At 31.4% G+C, this 20,000-nt stretch overlaps 1 protein-coding gene across 1 annotated transcript in view; it reads left to right on the top strand.

Annotated features, from left to right (window-relative positions):
* LOC140439787 (probable multidrug resistance-associated protein lethal(2)03659) overlaps positions 1–20,000 on the top strand; it is a 115,651-nt gene that overhangs the window by 67,263 nt on the left and 28,388 nt on the right. The window contains exons 6-9 of the mRNA XM_072529926.1: positions 3,483–4,071; positions 5,362–5,996; positions 9,605–10,139; positions 16,315–16,465. Of these exons, the coding sequence (XP_072386027.1) occupies positions 3,483–4,071; positions 5,362–5,996; positions 9,605–10,139; positions 16,315–16,465 (1,910 nt within the window). The remainder of the gene's footprint in view (positions 1–3,482; positions 4,072–5,361; positions 5,997–9,604; positions 10,140–16,314; positions 16,466–20,000) is intronic.

Raw genomic sequence — 20,000 nt, 5'->3', positions numbered from 1 at the left:
ATGGCATTTGAATAGCTTAGCCATTTTTTGAAGTGCATATCTTGCTTTCTCCATCCTACATTTTATTTCTATACATCATCATGCATTTTGTTTTCCTAACGTTCAGTGAAAGTCCATATGTCTGTCTCACTTCTGTGATTCTATTCATTAACTCCTGGAGGGCTTCATAACTGTCAGTTAAAACCACATTGTTATCCGCGTATCTGATGTTATTGATACATTCTCCGTTAATTGGAATTTCGGCTTCAACATCCTCTACTGCTTCTTAAAAGATTTCCTCAGAGTATAGGTTAAACAGCAAGGGTAATAATATACATCCCTGTCGGACCCCACGTTTGATTTTGATATCATCGGATTCTCCTGACTCTGTACGGATAGATGATGTTTGATTTCAGTAAAGATTGCTAATAATTCTTAGACTACAAGTGGTTATTTCAATATTTGTTAATATCTTCATCAGCTTGTCTTTTAACTGTATGGAACGCTTTGTGATAATCAATGAAGCATGCGTAGATATCGCAATTCACATCCCTACATCGTTAAAATAGCACTTGTATTGTAAAGACAGCCTCTCTCGTATCCATTGCGTTCCGAAAACCAAACTGTGTATAGCTGATTTTTTCTTCGCACAGTCTATATATCCTTTAATGTATGATTTTTAAAAATAACTTTAAAATGTGGCTCATTAAGCTGATGGTCCGGAAATTATTGCAGGATACGGATTTTGTTTTCTTTGGTAGAGCAATAAACTTTGACTTCAGCCATGATCTTGGTGTTACTCCGTTTAAATATATGTCATTGAATATTTTTGTTAGTCGATATTAAATAGCTTTGAATTTGGCATATGCATTGTCAGAGAAGTTCATACTGTGGATAAATTAGTTTCATCGTACAGTGTTTAAGGAATTACGAAAAGATGGCCGTGTGTTATATTCTATAATTTAATGAATATTGGCGGCATAAATGCTTTTGTTCTACATTCTGCTGCAAATTCTGGAGAATCACTCAAAATGAGATATGTTTTCAAAAACCTTGCAATGAACTTGATGAAAGAACACCTTCATACATGATCACAAATTAAAACAATTCCACGTGATATAAAAAGAGTTACAGTTCAGAATGATTCCAAAGCTGTAGCATTTGCAAATTCTTTGAAATGTATATTGAAATCCCCTCGTACGTATTAAAAGACGAAGTAATTTTTTTAAGTCCTCTTAGCATCGCCGAGTAAAATAAACCATTTTTAAAGTTGTTTAAATTTTCTCGGTATTCTTTGTTCATAAAACCGCTCAAAATATACGTTTCAAATAAACATCCATTTAGATGACTGAGAAGTTTTTGCCAGAAAGATAATTGTTCACTCTCGCTGAGGCGTGGTCAAAAGCGGTGGGCCTCAGCGTTATGTCCAAAATTCTACGTCGAATATGAAAGTTTTCTGTTTTGTTCCTTTTTATGGAAAATGTGTAGCAATTTAATCAGTTTAATGGTGCAGTTGCAGTTTACGTGAGGTTTCGAAAAATCGTTATTTCCATCCTCGTTTTGTTTGTCCCTGGTTGTCATCCCAGTTTGTTTGGCAGTTTGGAGATGAATTTGTTCGTGTTCAGAGATTTCCAGTCCAGTTCTCCCAGAAATTTTAATAGATCAAGTTCCCGACCACAGACATTTTGCAGAGTGAAATTTAATGAAATTCAAGGTAACTTTTTGTATTTAATGATAAGTAACGACAGACATTTTTTCTAAAAAATAATAAATGCTTTCATTATTTAAGAGGATAATTTTTTATTTGCCACAGTTTACAGCCCAGTAACATTTGTAAGTTTTGTAGCAACAGAGATTATAAACGAATTGGACATAACTAAATAAGTTTTCTTTGTTATTTTTTGGTATAAATCTCTGTAACTATTAATATAGTGTTTTTTGTGCCATCTGTACTTTTGTAACTGTTTGTGGTGAGACAGAATAAATATTTAATTTATTTCTCTGAACCATTTTGTCTTTTTATTTTAGAAAAGTCTCCTAATCATTTTTGTATTTCTAATAATTATTTCAATAATCGTTATAATTTGGCACCTCGAAGCGGCGTCCATTTTAAATTGCTAGAGGTCCTTCCTGTTGTTTTTTTTGTGCATTTCTTTTAGGATACTAATTAATTAATAAAGCTTTTTTATTTTTTGACAAAATTAATATCGACAGAAATCAAAATGCACTTGAAAGGTAAAGAGTACAGCTTTGTTACACAATTTTTGCATTTTGTTGCAAATGAAGTCATTATCTATAAAGTTGTTAAATAAATAAACTTTACGCGATTTCTGCCATTTTTTTTTCGATTCTTATAGACCAATAACATTTATTACTTTCAGTGACCTATTAGTATGAAATTTTTATTGCTAGAAAATTGATCTTCAAAGCATATCGCGTGAAATTTCAATTTTTAGTTTTGGCAACAAATATGATGCATTTGAAATATGCTTAAAAAATCTGAATTTAACTTTCACATCACAAACGATCTAAAATATTTAAAACGTCTTCTTTTTGATTTTACAAGGACGTTTTTAAAACTACACAACTTCAGCTACCAATTTCACCCAATGCTATCTTCGTGGAAGCATTTCCCGTTGCGTGAGATCGTTATTAATGTGAAATTGCATGTTATAGGTGTTGAAGATTAGACTATATCAATGAAAATTCTATAGCAACAGGTTAATGAAAGTAATAAACTTTAGTGATCTCATGTTCGCAATAATGCGATAAAATCGTTATTTGCTTTTAAAATCCATTTTCATTTTTATAAAAAGAACACTCTGATTAAAGGATATCGAATTTTTACCATCGAGTTGATACAAATTTTGTTAAAGTTAATTTCGCGCAAGTACTGAAATTTACAATCGCTGGTCGTTTCAAGCATTATTTCTGTGAGAACGGTTTATTCTACACAAAAAAAAGCTAATAATCATTTTTGTTTAAAATTATCTCAGCTATATTTCTGATTTGAAACAGTTTTTTCTGCGGCATATAAATTTTTGGTAAATCGATATTTTTCCACTCCCTTCCCCTACGAGCGGAGGTAAACCTAGGGGTAGGAGTGGTAAACTTTGTGTATCTTTTGTGCGATCCTAAAATTGACATTCTCAACAATATTCGTCTTTTTCTTATGATTTTTTGAGATCAAATCTCTATTTAATCTTCTAATAATTTAAAGATAAAAAGTGAAAAGTATGTGTTGTGTATTCAATTTTACTTTATGTTGCTTCCAGCTATTAAATCCGGTAATTTGTAAATTTTCGGATATTACTATTTGTGATTTTAACAAACTAGTCATAATCCATTGGGAAACATCAATTACTACTGTTTCCCCAGTCAATCTCATGCAGTTACTTTAAATTAAGTATTTTATCAATAAATTGTTTTTTTTATTCATATATTAGGTTTTATGTATAGAACTTATGTTATCTGTATGATTTATTTTACTTATTACTTTCTAGCAAAGAAGTTAAAACATTACTGAAAAAAGCTCTTACCAGGTTATGTCTAATGGTATGCAGTGACTTTATGGGAAAATTGGGATTCTATGCTTTAGTAATGTTATATATTTATTTAAATACAACACTTAATCCAGAAACAATATTTTACATCATGAGATCTTATGGGACATTACGACACTCTGTGTCTATAATGTTTACATTTGGCTTTACTCTTGTAGCAGAACTGTTTGCTTCTATTGAAAGAATCAACAATATATTACAGCTAGAAGAACTTCCTGATCATATAGACAAACCAGATGATCAACCCCAAATTGATATCAGAGAAGCCACTCTTAGTATGAAATATAAGGACATCCTGAAAAATATAAGCTTAAAGATCAATGCTGGTTTAAACGTCGTTACCGGTCAGCTTGGTTCTGGTAAAAGTTCTTTAATTAAAATGATATTAAGAGATTATCCAGCTGACTCTGGAGAAATAAGAACAAGAGGATTGATGAGTTATGCTTCTCAAGATCCATGGCTGTTTCCTGGTACAATTAAACAAAACATTTTATTTGGAGAGCACTATAATTATGAACGATATAAAAAAGTAAGTTCACAAGGACTACATATATTTGTATATTAAGGTTGTCTTTAAAATTAAATTGATATATTATTGTTTATATAAATATATAAACCACTGATATTTTATTTATTCTTTCGTGATTTTGTTTTTTTTCTTTTGTAATTAAGTATAATATGAACGATTTAATTTAATTTAATTTAATTTAATTGAATTTTAATTTAATTAATTTAATTTAATTAATTAATACTTTCAGAGTAACATAATAGACAAATTTTGGAGCAGTGAGCAGTATTTCTTCCTATCAATTCCTTTCGTTCCCTCTATCTTTTCATTAAGCACCTATTAACTGCAGTATCCAATATCTCCTATCTGTCGTTATATGTCCTAAGTATTCATGTTGTCTTTATTAATTTCATTAAACCCATGATATTTTGAGTTTTTTACGATAAGCTCACATCTAGAAGGTCTAATGTTTTTATTACATTAACTTTTATAATCCAGGTTTTACATACACGAACTTAATTAGTTGTAGGTGCAGCTGAGAATTATAGAGTATAAATTTCATAAATGCTCCGCTTGTTATTTGTATATGAGTTTTAATTTTTTTGTCAGGATTAAATGTGTCACTTATCCAGCATTTAAAGTATTAAATATTATTTAATTTTGTAATGGGCTTATCGATGGATGATCATTAATTATTTACTAACCACAAATAGCTTTGTCTTTACTGTATTTATGTCGTTCTAAAGAGTATTCTCTCAGAATACTCAGAACTCAGTTCATAAAGAATTAAAAGGGTTTGATACTTTCAGTCATGGTCGCAATATCATCCGCATATCAGATATGTTTAATAGTTTATTCCTTAATTAGAACTCCTCATTGTAATTGAGCTGTTTTTCTCTGAGTGAAGGTAAAAAGTATCTTAAAGTTTCTTCTGTATAGTACACTCTTTATTTTTTTCTGCAGTTCTTTTATTTTACGACATATTTTTTCAAGCAAGGAGTCTTTTGCTCTTTTAACCCTTTCTCTTATTTGTCGATATATTTCTTTATATCGAGTCCCGTTTTAGTTCACACTTGCTTATTTTTTAAATAAGGTCTAATATTGCATATTCTATCCAATTATTTTTCTTTATTCGGTCTTTTTGCGGTTTTAAAACGTTTTGGTTGCCATTGCAGAATTTATAATATACAATTTTTCATCTATATCAATTAATAATAATATTTAAGTATTATAATTAATTAACTCTAAAATAATTAAAAATATTTGAAAAAATAACGTTATAGATTTTAGCAATAATAGTTTATTTTGTAGGTTATTGAAATATGCGCTTTAAGCTATGACTTGAGTATCCTAGAAAATAGTGACGATACAGTAGTAGCCGACAGAGGAATGAATCTAAGTAAAGGACAGCAAGCTCGAATAAACTTAGCTAGAGCTATCTACAAAGAGAGCGATATTTATCTAATAGATGATTCACTGACCGCTCTGGACCCAAAAGTTCAAAATCATATTTTTAAAGAATGTATTCAAGGTTTTCTTAAGAACAAATTAGTTATGCTTGTTACACATAATCCTAAACATATTTCAGAAGCAGATATAGTTATTATTCTAGAAGAGGGAGGAATTAAATATGCTGGAAAAAAACAGGAAGTCTCTGACAAGCTCCTGGCAGCTATAGAAGAAGACATAACGGAAAAACAAAAAGAAACGACGACTGAAGATCAATCAAAAGAGGAGGAAGCTACTGAAACTTCAAAATTACTTCCAGATACTCTCACCGACAAACAAATTTACCACGAAAATAAAAAATCTGGCACTGTGGCACGTGAAGTTTACTCCAAGTATGTCCAATATGGTGGTGGATATTTTTTCCTTATTTTATTAATTCTTGTCTTCGCTGCTGCAACATTTAGTGAAGGTAGTTCACAAGTTATGCTGACAAACTGGTAAATATTAAATTGTTAAATTTTATTCTTATAAAGAGTAGCATGCACCTGCCTATGCCATTTAAACAAAAAAAAGTAGTTATTTAAAAAATAAACCACACAAGTTGTTTCATGTAGGAATAATATTTATACATTATATGTTCTGTAAGGTAAAATATATTTGTCATAAGTATAATAGTCTCTAAGAAATCATCATCCGCTTTTGTTACTATTATGCCTTAGTAACTTTAATTATCTTCGATCCAATCGATTTTTTTTTAATTCTAGAAGGAATAAGGGGAGCAATTGGTTAATATTGATTTTTATACGGTATGACAAATTATTATTTATTGATAAGTAACATAACTTTCGATAATCACTTCGACCAGCTAGCTAAATGTTTTTATTAAAAGTATGTAAAAAATACGTATATCTTCCTTATGTTCATACTGTCGTAGCGCAAAAATAATCGCGCTAAACATGTAAACATCTAATATCTATATATTTGAACAAGTAGGAGTAATTTAATTCTTTGTGTCCGTATTTTGGAAAATTATAAAAAAACGCTGGGACCCGCTATCATTTAAATTCCAATTTGCGCTTTTTAAAATTAAATTAAAATATACATGGTGATTCACGAAAGTCTAGCGTAGCTCATAATCTTTATTTTTAATAAAACGCCCTGCATATTTTTATGTTTTTAAAGTATTTTTAACCTGATTTCAACTGCCCTGTTTCGATGCATAACCCTGTCTCTATAAGCAAAATCTTTATATTCCATCAGTAGGGTGCTAACCTTGCTAAAGACTCCCTTTTCCTTTGTCCGGCCTTGGGACCGGCAACAGTATTGTTAAGCCACTTGATATACTCAACAGCACTGCTGGCGGAGTTTTTTTTTAAGTTTAAGATGAAATATTCCGTATTTCTTTAGTTATTATTTCTTTGAGGTCTGCAATGCTATTTGGCATCTTGCATTTATTTTCTTCTTGAGACAACCCTACAGAAAAAAGCCAAGGTCGTAAAGTCTGGCGATACAAATGCCCACACAAAAGTGACTCTTGGTCGATTCGATTTACTGGTGAAGATTTCGTTTAAGTAACTTCTTATCATTAAAGCATAATGGGGTGTTGTCTCCCATCCTGCTGGAACCAGACAGTTTGAAGGAAGTTCGCTATTGCAAGAACGACTTCGTGTCTAATTATCCTTTAAGATTTTTTAACTGTTAAATTTTCATCCACATATTTAGGACCTAAAATACGTTCACCTACCCAAACGTTAACCTGTTGAGAATCCTGAGTATATGTCTCACGCATTCAATGAGGATTCTTCATTGACGAATATCTACGATTTTTTCGGTTTACGTTTAATGTGAATGTTGATGTATCATTCATGTTTATCATTCTTTCGCAAAAAGGTAAGGGGCTTGCTTGTTTATCAAAAAATTTTACTTAGATTTGGGTTCATTTTCTTAAAAAAAAAGTAAAAAGCATATACATTCAATTTTTTGATTCGTTTTACGGTTTTTTTCATCAAGTCCGCACAAATTATTCTATTGCTATTATTTTTTCAAGTGAGGCCAATTGACTACCTTAGTAAATAGTTCATACTGCGCTTGAATTGTTTCATTAGAATGTATTTGAAAAGAATTGTCGGAACTAGCCATGTCCCAAAATGGGAACGTTGGTATCATTGTATACCTAATATACCCTAATAAATTATACTGTCGATTTTGTTAGCTCCTAAATTTTTAAGGGCAATAACGATTAGTGCAATCGCCTTTCAAGTGATAATAGGAATTTAGAAATAACTTATTTCAAGGACACATGTGCACTTTGTTTTTTTCTGTCTGTATTGTTTACGCTGAGAAAATTGGTGACCCTGGCAGTCCATGGAACTCTCAACATTCTAAAGACTATACAGTATAAACGCATGCCGAAAATACATCACTTGAGAAAGCACTCCGCCGAAACAGCTGTAGTGATAAGATTTTATAATAAATTTTGTGGAAGTTTTGAAAACAAAGTTTTTAGTGTATTATTGTTACATATTCTTCTTTTTGTAGTGCCTATCCGTTTCGAATGTTGGTGACCATCATGTCAATCTGTATTTTGCAAACTACTGTTCTGAAAAGATTTGTGGTTGTTGTGTTGAACCACGTACGTAGATTTTTCAGCCCGGAAATCTTTCGCCTTCTTCATCCATATTTTCTTTCTAGTTTTTCTTGTAGAATTAATTGCATTCTTAACAAAACGTTCTGGTTAGTAACATGTTTAATATACTTTGTGAAAATGTTATATGTATATCTGTTACTTGCTGTTTTTTCCCAATAATTTGTTTGAGACAGATATTGTCGTCATATGTATATATATATATATATATATATATATATATATATATATATATATATATATATTTATTTCTAAACTAGTGAATTCAGAGGTTTAATCGGTCATTCAGGTTGGCAAATAAAAAAAGAAATCAACTACTTAATAAGTTTATCGAAGACGTTTCGCTTTATATTTCTAAAGCTTCATCAGTTCTTTAAAATATAACAGATAACATAGAAGAAATACAGATATTAATAGTTCATAACTTACAACTCAATATGTAGTATATTATCGATGTTATTATATATCTATTGTAAACTTTACTCAGTATTTAAAACTAACTTGACAAAAAAAAAAACAAAAAACACACAAACTCTGCAGAAAATATTGTTCATATTCGTAGATACGAAGATTTAAAAATTTTAAGCACTGATTTATTGCAATCTATACAAACAACGTGACGCGATACCGAAAATTTTTTAAGGGCCATATGTCACCAAATTCCAAGGTTTGAGACAATTATGAACTTCTACAGGGGTCCTTGCATGATTAGTTGGACGGGTGGATTTTTATGACGGAAATATTTGATATATTATTTTTAATTCATGTTTTAATGAAACATGGAAATATGGGATGATTGTGTTATTATTTTGAGTGGAAAATAAGCCACATTTTAACTGAAGAATAATTGGTATTATTTATTTCATAAGATGAGAGGGTGGTAAACCTGGCTCAAATTGTCGATGTCGGTTCTTTTGTTTATTGTCGATGAGTTCTTGAGGATCTCACACATTTCAATAAAGGAGCGTTTCTGATGGTTATTTTGTTACGTTAATATGTATATATATATATATATATATATATATATATATATATATATATATATATATATATATATATATATATATATATATAATATATATATATATATATAGATATTATATATATATATATATATATATATATATATATATATATATATATATATATACGGTAGATAAGGCGTCATGTCCTTCCGATAGGAATCTATGGAGGAGTATCACCAAGCCGCAGGCCAATCAGACACCAGCGTATTCTAGTCTAAGTTGCAGATTTATTTAAAATTTTAAAATACTACGTTAGTATTTTTATTTTTTTGTACACTGGGCCAGAGTTCGAACTTATTCCACTAGAATATTGTCCACGGCCTGCCCCGCTTGGCAATCTAACCGACGATATTTCTGTATTTAAATATTTTTGACAAATGTTTTTAATAAATTTTATTTAATTTTATTTTAAAATTTGGTTTTTAATTTATTTTAGGGTTAATCATAAGGCAGATGTTATGTCAAAAAAGGAGAAATATTTGTCAAATACAAATGTTTCACTTAAGCCCCTATTCGAAGGTTATTTTCAATCATATTATGATAATAAAAAAGGAATCAATCATACCGATTTGCTGCTCGTCCCGGAATCGAATTGGACAACAAACAATACTTTAACTGTAAACGAAGTTTTAACACCTCTTAATTACTCAGATATGAATGAAAGTCAAAACAAAACATTTTATCTGTTAGCGCAAATAGGAAGGGAAGAAATGCTTGCATCCAAATCGTTACATCTGTACACAGTACTATCGATAGTTTCCCTAGTATTGGAGTTCTTTAAACAATACTTCGTTTTTAAGTTTGGTACAAAAGCCTCTATAAATATTCATAAAGACATGGTTACTAATGTTATCTTTGGAAAAATGGCCTTTTTTGACACCTTTTTTATAGGAAACATACTAAATAGATTCTCTCAGGATTTAAGTGTTGTTGACGAAAGTCTACCCATGAATTTCAATGTTTTAATAATGGTAAGTTATTGCTAATATTTTTAAATATAACTGTTTTTAAAGATAATATTACGCTCTAATGATTAAACTTTTGGAAGATTTGAGTGATTTGGCGGGTTTTATCCACTTTTTAACGATATCGAATATAAAGACACTTAAAATACGATCAGAATATTCTGTCAAATTAACATAAATAAATATATAAAATAAGTACCTATGATAAACCAAGAGTAATAATAGCAAGATATATGTATATGTATATATATATATATATAAACATATATATATATATATATATATATATATATATATATATATATACATATATCATCATCATATAACGGGGGTCCTACGGCGATTGCCGCTTCCCGCATTTCAGCCTCCATCTTTTCCTATCTCTCCAATCTCCCTCTTCTAAGCCTCTAGATTGCATTGTTTTTGTAATTTCTCTTCTCCAGGAATTTGGTGGTCTTCCCCTTTTCCTTCTTTCTGGCGGAACATACATTAAGGCTTTCTTTGGCCACCGCTCCTCCTCCATTCTCATCACGTGACCATACCATTGTAATTGCCTTCCTTGTATTCTATCTGAAAGAGTATCTCTAATTCCTGCACGGTTTCGTATTTCCTCATTCCTGATTCCTTCCATTCTCGATACTCGACATGACCTTCTAAGATAATCCATTTCCACAACGTCTACTTTATCTCGTTCATTCTTTGTCATCGTCCAACATTCGGCACCATATGTGGTAATTGGTTCTACAATTGCTCTGTATACGCGAAGTTTGGTATGCATCTTTATTTTATTAGACCACAGTAATGAATTCAGTATTCGGATGCATTTTTTCCCTTGGGTTATTCGGTTTTGTACATCTATCTTAACTCTGCCATTTGCTGATATGATGCTTCCTAGATATTTATACTGGTTGCAGCCTTTTATGACTGCGTTTTCAAGCCTCAGATCTGTGGTATTTCCTCCAATTTTTAAATATTCTGTTTTGCTTATGTTTACAGTAAGCCCCCATTTGGCATATTCCTCAAATAATTTTCGATTCATATAATTTATATCTTCCTCATCGGTTGCAACCACCACCTGATCATCTGCAAACAACAATGTATACAGAGTTTCTTGTCCCACTTCGATGCCCATACATCTACATTTATTTCTCCAATTCCTCAATGCTTCTTGGACGTATATTTTAAAAAGTGTCGGTGACAAACAGCATCCTTGCTTTAGGCCTTTAGTGACTTTAAATTCATTTGAGGTTCTGGTTCCAATTTTTACACAACTAACTGCATTTTCGTACAATTTATATATCGCTCGGATATACGTCGAATCCAATCCGGACCTTTTGAGGACCTCAAACATTTTCTTTAACGGGACACTATCATATGCTTTCTCAAGGTCTATAAATACCAAATGGGTCTCTCTACTTCTTTCGACACGCTTTTCAATTATTTGTCGTAGGATAAATATATTATCAAGGCAGGATCTCCCGGTACGAAAGCCGCTTTGTTCTTCAATATCCTGTATCTGTCTTTCAACCCTCTTCTTTAATATTCTGCCGTACAACCGGCCCACAGAGCTCGTCACACTAATACCTCTATAATTGGAACAGTCTCTTTTATTCCCTCTCTTATATATGGAGCTTATATAAGATTTATTCCAATCTCTAGGAATTTCCTGGTCTCCACACATACATTTATTGAAAAGGTCTACTATTAATTCTAAAAGTGCAGTCGGCCCATATTTAACCAGCTCTATGGGAATGTCTCCAGGCCCTGCGGCTTTTCCGTTTTTAACCTCTTTTAAGGTTTCCGTCAATTCAGATAATGTTATTATAGGGATTTCCTGTCTTTCGTCTCTGTTGTCTATTAATTCCCTTATCTTTTCCCATCTGTACTCTACTCTATCCTCTTTCAGCAGTTTCGTATAATATTCTTCCCATTCATTTAACTTTATGAGAGAAATGTTGTCTTCATTTTTCTCATTTTTCCTAAACTGTTTTAATGTTTTCCAAGCTTGCGCCACTTTTGTTCCACCCATAAATCTGTCCAGTTCATCACACTTAGCCTCCCAGTTTATATTTTTCGCCTTATCCACGTCTTTTTTAACTTCTCTATTCCATTTAGCGTATATTTCTCTGTCTTGAGGATCTTTGGATTGAAGCCATATGTGATATGCTTGTTTTTTCTTGAGAACTTTCTCTTCTAGTTCCGTTGACAACCATTCAGGTTTTCCTTTTTTCCGATTTTCAACTTTTCCCAGTGCTTCATTTGCCGCTTCATGAATATATTTTTTAATTACCTCATACAGACTTTCAGGGTCTAAGTCCTTTGTTTCTATATTTTTTATTTTCTGAGCTATTCTAATTTTATATAAGAACTTTGTCGAATCTTGTTTAAAGCTTTCCAGGTTATATTTTATGTTTTCTATGGTTGTTCCTATGTCTGTTACTTCATCATTTTTGTGACTTGATTGTTCTCTCTTAAATGTCACCATTACTTTTGCAATAATCATATGGTGGTCACTTCCACATTCTGGCCCTCTAAACACCTTCACGTCCTTCGTTTTTAGTTTAGAATCTTTACGATGAATGAAATAGTCAATTATTGATTTTAAATTCCTGGTAGGCTGCGTCCATGTAAATTTATGTATATTCTTATGGGGGAAGAAACCATTTAATATTTTCAAAGAATGAGCCTCGCAAAAATCTATTAATCTTTGGCCATTGTCGTTCAGAATGTCTTCTCCATATCTCCCTATTATTTCACTGTTGGAGCTCTTTCCGGTTCTTGCATTAAGATCACCTAAGATCCAAATTTCTTTCTTCTTATTAATTGTGGCTAGAACAGTTGTTAACTTGTTAAAGTACTCTTCCTTGCTGTCAACCCTTGAGTCATCCGTCGGTGCATATGTTCCAATTACCACTATTTCATGGCCATTTTTCTTAATTTCCATGAGGATAATTCTTTCATCTATTTCTTGCCATGATTTAATACATTTTTTCAGTTTCTGATGTATTGCTATAGACACTCCCCTTTTAGCTCGTTCGCTCTTTTCTACGCCACTATAGAAATGCAGGTATTCGTTTATCTTTTCATTTCCTCTTCCTTTTTTCTTTACTTCAGTTAATACACAGATGTCTAGTTTCATTTTACTCAGTTCACGGAAGACCTTATCTTGTTTTGTCCTTATTCCTTGTATATTCCAAGCACCCAAATTCATAATCCATTTTCTTTGCGAATTTCGTTTATAGTTTAATCCGTCCGAATTCCAAGGCTTTTTGCTGAAATTTTTAACTTTGATCATTTTTTCCGAGTATCGAGGAGTTGGCCCGATGCCTCAACCCCCAACATGGAGGACCAGGGTTTTAAATCAGAGTATCCTTCTCTTAGATAAGTTGCCTTCTCTACGGCTTAGGAGTCCTCTCTACCCCACCTGTTGGTCCGCGTTTGTATATACATATATACAAACAACTATTTGGGTTTGCAGCGAAAGACAGGACAAAGAAGTACGCTTTTTAGTTTACCAAGCTATCGCAAATCTTTACATTATCAGGCCGCTACAATAAGTAAGATTGGGACAAATTACAGAATAAGATATTATTTTGTATCTTACACTAATTGAGGATATTTTTGAAGATGTTAATGATATGAAATAGACAACAGCCAGATGTGTTGTCTATTTAATATCTTAATATATACACACAAATAACTTCAATTAGTGTAAAGGTACGTCCAAGATAAATGCTGATTGTCGGAGTCAGATAATCTCATCGAGTTAGGATCTAACTCGATGGAAAACCTGCACCGATCCTCGCCGAGTCGGTGTGCAAATATTTCTTCGTATTTAGGCGAGCCTGACCGAAATGCACAAGTGCGCCGACAACCTGTGCGCTGGTAATCTGACTCAGACTGTTACCGGAATGATGAACGTTTCATTCTAGTTTCAGGCTCAGGCACCTGATGCCATTTGATTTTGATTCGTTTAAAGTGTGATTTATGATAGATATCGAGGAATTACTAATAAAGGGGTATTGTGGTAATTCGCCCAGTTTTTCGTAAGTCTATGTTAAATTTTTGACAAAATAAAATAAACGGTGTGCGGATTCATTCTGAAATATTCAAATAAGCAATTTTCGTCGACAAGTAATTGCAGAAAAAGCTGTTTGTACTCCCCGTAAATATGTAGTAACCTATTAATTCAATGTGTTCTCTACTGATTGGTTTTAACTTTGTTAAAACATTGTCACTAAGCAGCAAAAGAGCTGCAGCATATTCTCTTGTAAATTCCATGATACATTGATTAATCAAGGCTCTACACTGTCGGCGTGAAAAACTAGCGTTTATAACGGCCATATCCTACCCGCCGCTCGGAGTCAGACAAATACAAAATAATTTCATATTCTGTAATTTGTACTAATCTTACTTATTGTAGCATCCTGATGGTGCAAATAAAGGTTTTCGAGAACTTAGTTAACTAAAAAGAGAACTGATCAGCTCTGATAACAAGGGTTTATCGCTTTTTCAGTATATATAATATATATCCTGCATTTCGATCTCCACCTCATTCGGTAAAGCACTAACCTTTCTTTGTTTATATTGTTAACTGAAATAAGTTTCGGTCTATTATGCGCCACTGGTTGATCCGTGAGCATATTATTGGCCCAGTATTACTTTTAGTTACCATTGTAAATTGTTGGTTAATTATATTTTGAACTGTCTTATTGTTTCTGATAATCAATTGTAAATATCGACTAGCAGGGCTAGGTAAGAGGTTGCAATGTTTATCGGCATTTGCCGTCTTGATATCCTTAAATATACGTGAAAACAGGAAACTCGAAATCAAAAGTCTATATTTGCTTATTGTTATTTAATTGTATCATCATCATCATCAGTGATGCTACAGCAATAATTTAGCCTCGTCCTTCCCCAGTCTATTTCGCCACTTGTTCCCCGCCTTCTCGTCCACATCGTCCCTCCATCACAGTTTGGGTCTACCTCTGATCCTATTTCCTGCTCCTGCTATTACCACTAATGGGTTTCATCTAAGTGGGCTTTTTTTATTTGTTCTTGACATATGTCCAGCCCATCTTAGCCTAACTATTTTTATGAAAGATATTATATATTTACCATTTACTATTGTTTTATACTTTTCCTATAGATCGAAATTATATCACCTCATTCAAATACTATTGTCACACATTGTTTCTGATCCATCTGTCAATAATGGTAAGGAAGTTTTAGACTTCTTGCATACTTGGTATGCAAGAAGTCGGTAGTACAAAAAGCCACTTCATCCTTTAAGTTACGTTTATGTTGTCTGAACTGAATATTAAATAATATAATGTCGATGCTTATGGATTTTAACTAAAAGCCCTTATTCGAAAATAAAGACCACAATAGTGTCAAGCTACTTACGAGCCAACAAGTTATTTAGCTTATAATTCGCTTTTATTATTTTAGAACTTGTGACGGGTAGCTCTGTTCAAGTGTTCAGTAAAAAGCGAATTTAATTTAAATAAAAAGTATTCGAAATAAATAAATAACAAAGTAAAATTAGTTCATAGGTAATATATACAATAAAAAATTAAAATGTCAATCCTGGCAATGACGGTATCAGTGGCACTATGACCCACTGTTTATAGCTGCGAAAAATAAATAGAGTCATATAAATTGAAACGAAAATACGATGTGTAATACACACACACATGCTAAAAATGAGGAATAATCTGGGTTAGTGGTTGACGGATCGATCAATAATCGATCTAACAAAAACGGTAAAGTGACTAATCAACACTTAGTTACGGAATGGTTATATCTCAGATCAACACTTCTAATAATGGTTTGGAGCTGCCACTAGATCAACACTCTAGCAGACATGGTTGGCCTTCTGTTAACACCCTAGGACCAGTGGAGTTGTTCTTAGATCAACAATCTGATAGAACTCCCAGGATGGTCAACACCCAAAGGCCAGAACAGCACTCCGGCGGATCTCTATTTTTTAGTGCAGCGTATGTTGTTTTATACCGTTTATTTTTATAGCCGGTGGCGATAGCTGGCGATATACATCGTTACAAACTGCTGAGTTCTTTTACTATACAGAATTTGCAGGAGTTGTTTGCATTAGCCTTAGTATTTGCATTTTATATATAAAATATGTAATAAATTTTCTGATTATTCTCGTGTTTTTTAGGCGACATTTGGTTTTGTTGGTATTATTGGAATAATTGCCAGTGTTAGCTGGAAATTCGTAGTTCCTGCCATCGGTATCATTATTATTTTGATAATATTACGAAGAATTTATATGCCAACAGCTAGAAGTCTAAAACGATTAGAGGCTGCAAGTAAGTAATTTTAATTAATACTTAATTAATATATTGTATATACTTGATATACTTCAACTTGTTCAACTTAGAATAGCAAAAACTTTTATGTACGCTATCGGTTTTACAGTTTTTTTTTATTTTTGAATTATATATATCTATAACATGGTGTTACAAATTTTTTTTGTCTTCTTTTTTTCTCTACTAATTATTATTTATACATTTTCGGATCATATCAATATATATATATATATATATATATATATATATATATATATATATATATATATATATATATATGATGATATATATATATATATATATATATATATATGATATATATATATATATATATATATATATAAATATATATATATATATATATATATATATATATATATATATATATATATATATATTAATATATGTATATATATATATATATATATATATATATATATATATATATATATATATATATATGTGTATATACAGATTGAACGAATTTAAAACGGAACATACGAAATCAATGTATTTCGGCTCAACTCCGCTCTAGGTGGATGGCCAACAAAAGGTTGTCAAATAATTATATTATAAAAATCCAATACTTCAGCGGGCTGCTGGATTCTGAATTCATTCAAGAACAAGTCAAAACTCCACCCAAATAGGTTGCCTAGAATCACTGAAAAAACTAGACTACACAAGCAGTTATTATGCTGTCAAACCACTTATCGCTTCCTTATAGTCCAATAGATAGAGCCGAAATTTTGAACTGATCAGTAATATGACATTTCTCTATTGGAATATATTCATTGTAACTGGGTTAAGACTTTGCCTTACAGGCGGACGCCCCTCGTGGTACAGGGGGTGGTTATACAGGGATGAAGTTGTAATTTTTTTCAGAAAAATTAACGATCGATAATATGGCTGAAAATTTGCCCAGAGTAAGATCTTGGTATAACCAGACGAAATCCCAAAGGGTGGACGCGAGAGTGGATACATAAGGGGTGGCGGACAGAGGTGAAATTGCAATTTTTTGGGGAAAAATTAACGATAAGTAATATGTCCGCCATTTTCATGGCTCATTATTTAGCCCCTAAAAACTCTAAATCCAAAAGGGCGGACAGCTGGGTTGGTACAGAGAGCCATAAAACGGGGTCAAATGTACCACTTGCCTGCGCATTTTAGGTCTCGGTAACAATTTTCAAACTGATTTTATTATGATATTTTTATACCGATTGATTTGAAAATTTGTATGCTCACTTCTGTTACTATTCTGAGAAGCGTCAAGTAGAGTTTTCCTTAAAATTTTCCAAAAAAATTTTTTGAGGTAAAATCTAATTTATAGAATCCTTTCGATTTTCTGTAAGTTATACCATGATTTTTTTCCAAAAATTTTCAAAAGATTTTTCCGATAAGAAAAAAAAATTAGAAAAACTTTTCTAAAACATTTGATAAAACTCTACGTCATCGTCTGAATCTTTTAGGGAATATTTTGTAGTTTTAAAATGATATTATGATAATGTTTTTTTTTCAAACTATTTATTTAGATTTACTTTACAAATCACATTTTTTTCTTAAATATAAATATTTTACGAATTAATTTTTAATTGAATAAATGTTTGATATTTGATATTTTATTAAATTAAAGTAATTTTATAATGTTAACTATTAAATATTTTTGGTATAACAAATAGAAATTTTACTTATTTTTTATTACAATAAAATGGTTTTTAAATTTATATTGCATAAATAATGATTGTTCAGATATAAGAAAAATTTTATTTATTATTACATTAATAATAATCAAATACAAAATATATTATTTCTATTTATCAATAGGTAAAATTCAATTTGTAGAATTCCTTTAACATTTTACAAATAATTATTAATAAAAATCAATTTAATAGTGGAATTATCAATTTTTTAAGTTTTGAAATTTACTTTGTACTTAGATATTTTCAATATTTTTTTTAACTTTCAAATTGATTGAATTTTTTTTTCATTAGTGAATTATAATTTTACAAATTCTGTTTGGACATTAATTTTGCATCATTATTATTTTAAAATATTAAAATAATAATGATGCGCGTTCCATTTAGATCAGTAATTCTAGACGCATGCGCTAAATGTAATAAGTATCAAGATGTTTTTATCCAACTTGGTGAAACTGACTTCGATTGTAATAAAGTTTTTGAAACCTTAGAAACTTTCATATGTCACTTATATGGAACAGGAATGACGAGAACAATTCCAAAAAGAAAAGTAAACGATGTCAGATTTTCACTATTTAACCGGCAGTATAAGTTTTAAAATCGTTTGAAAATTTTTGGAAAAATTCATGGTAGGAACTGACAGAAAATCGAAAGGATTCTACAAATTAGATTTTACCTCAAAAAATTACGAAAATTTTCATTTACGGAAATTTTTTTGGAAAATTTTGAGGAAAACTCTACTTGACGCTTTTCAGAATAGTAACAGAAGTGAGCATACAAATTTTCAAATCAATCGGTATAAAAATATCATAATAAAATCAGTTTGAAAATTGTTACCGAGACCTAAAATGCGCAGGCAAGTGGTACATTTGACCCCGTTTTATGGCTCTCTGTACCAACCCAGCTGTCCGCCCTTTTGGATTTAGAGTTTTTAGGGGCTAAATATTGAGCCATGAAAATGGCGGACATATTACTTATCGTTAATTTTTCCCCAAAAAATTGCAATTTCATCCCTGTCCGCCACCCCTTATGTATCCACTCTCGCGTCCGCCCTTTGGGATTTCGTCTAGTTATACCAAGATCTTACTCTGGGCAAATTTTCAGCCATATTATCGATCGTTAATTTTTCCGAAAAAAATTACAACTTCATCCCTGTATAGCCACCCCCTGTACCACGAGGGGCGTCCGCCTGTAAGGCGAAGTCTTAACCCAGTTACAATGAATATATTCCAATAGAGAAATGTCATATTACTGACCAGTTCAAAATTTCGGCTCTATCTCTCCGACTATTAGGCAAGCTCCTCTTTCCTTTAAAGGAGACAGATAGTTGAACGATATTTTATACAATGTCTATCACCGGGTATGGATTTATTTTTGTCCAAGTTTTATATTGGTCCACTATTTCAAATGCAGTTCAAACAGACATATATTAAATTGTATGTTCCGTTTTAAATTCGTTCAATCTGTATATGTATGTATATATATGTATTATATATATATATATATATATATATATATATACATATATATATATATATATATATATATATATATATAATATATATATATATATATATATATAATATATATATATCTGTATGCCGGAGGTAAAGGGCACTATGTCCATTTTTGTCAATATTGGGATTATACTGCAGTTATAATGAACTTTTAATTCTCCACACAGAGGTATAAAGCACTATGTCCTAAGTTATAAAATAACGAAGATAAGCACTTTAAAAAAAGTATCATGTCACATTTTGTTTAGAGGCAGAGGGCACTATGTGGACATGAAACCCTATACCTCTGTGTACATTGCTAACATTGCAGTATTATCTAGACAC

The sequence above is a fragment of the Diabrotica undecimpunctata genome, chromosome 4, assembly GCF_040954645.1.
Source record: "Diabrotica undecimpunctata isolate CICGRU chromosome 4, icDiaUnde3, whole genome shotgun sequence".
Taxonomy (NCBI): Eukaryota; Metazoa; Arthropoda; class Insecta; order Coleoptera; family Chrysomelidae; genus Diabrotica; species Diabrotica undecimpunctata.
The sequence above is the reverse complement of the archived record's forward strand: the minus strand, read 5'-3'. Positions and strand labels throughout refer to the sequence as shown.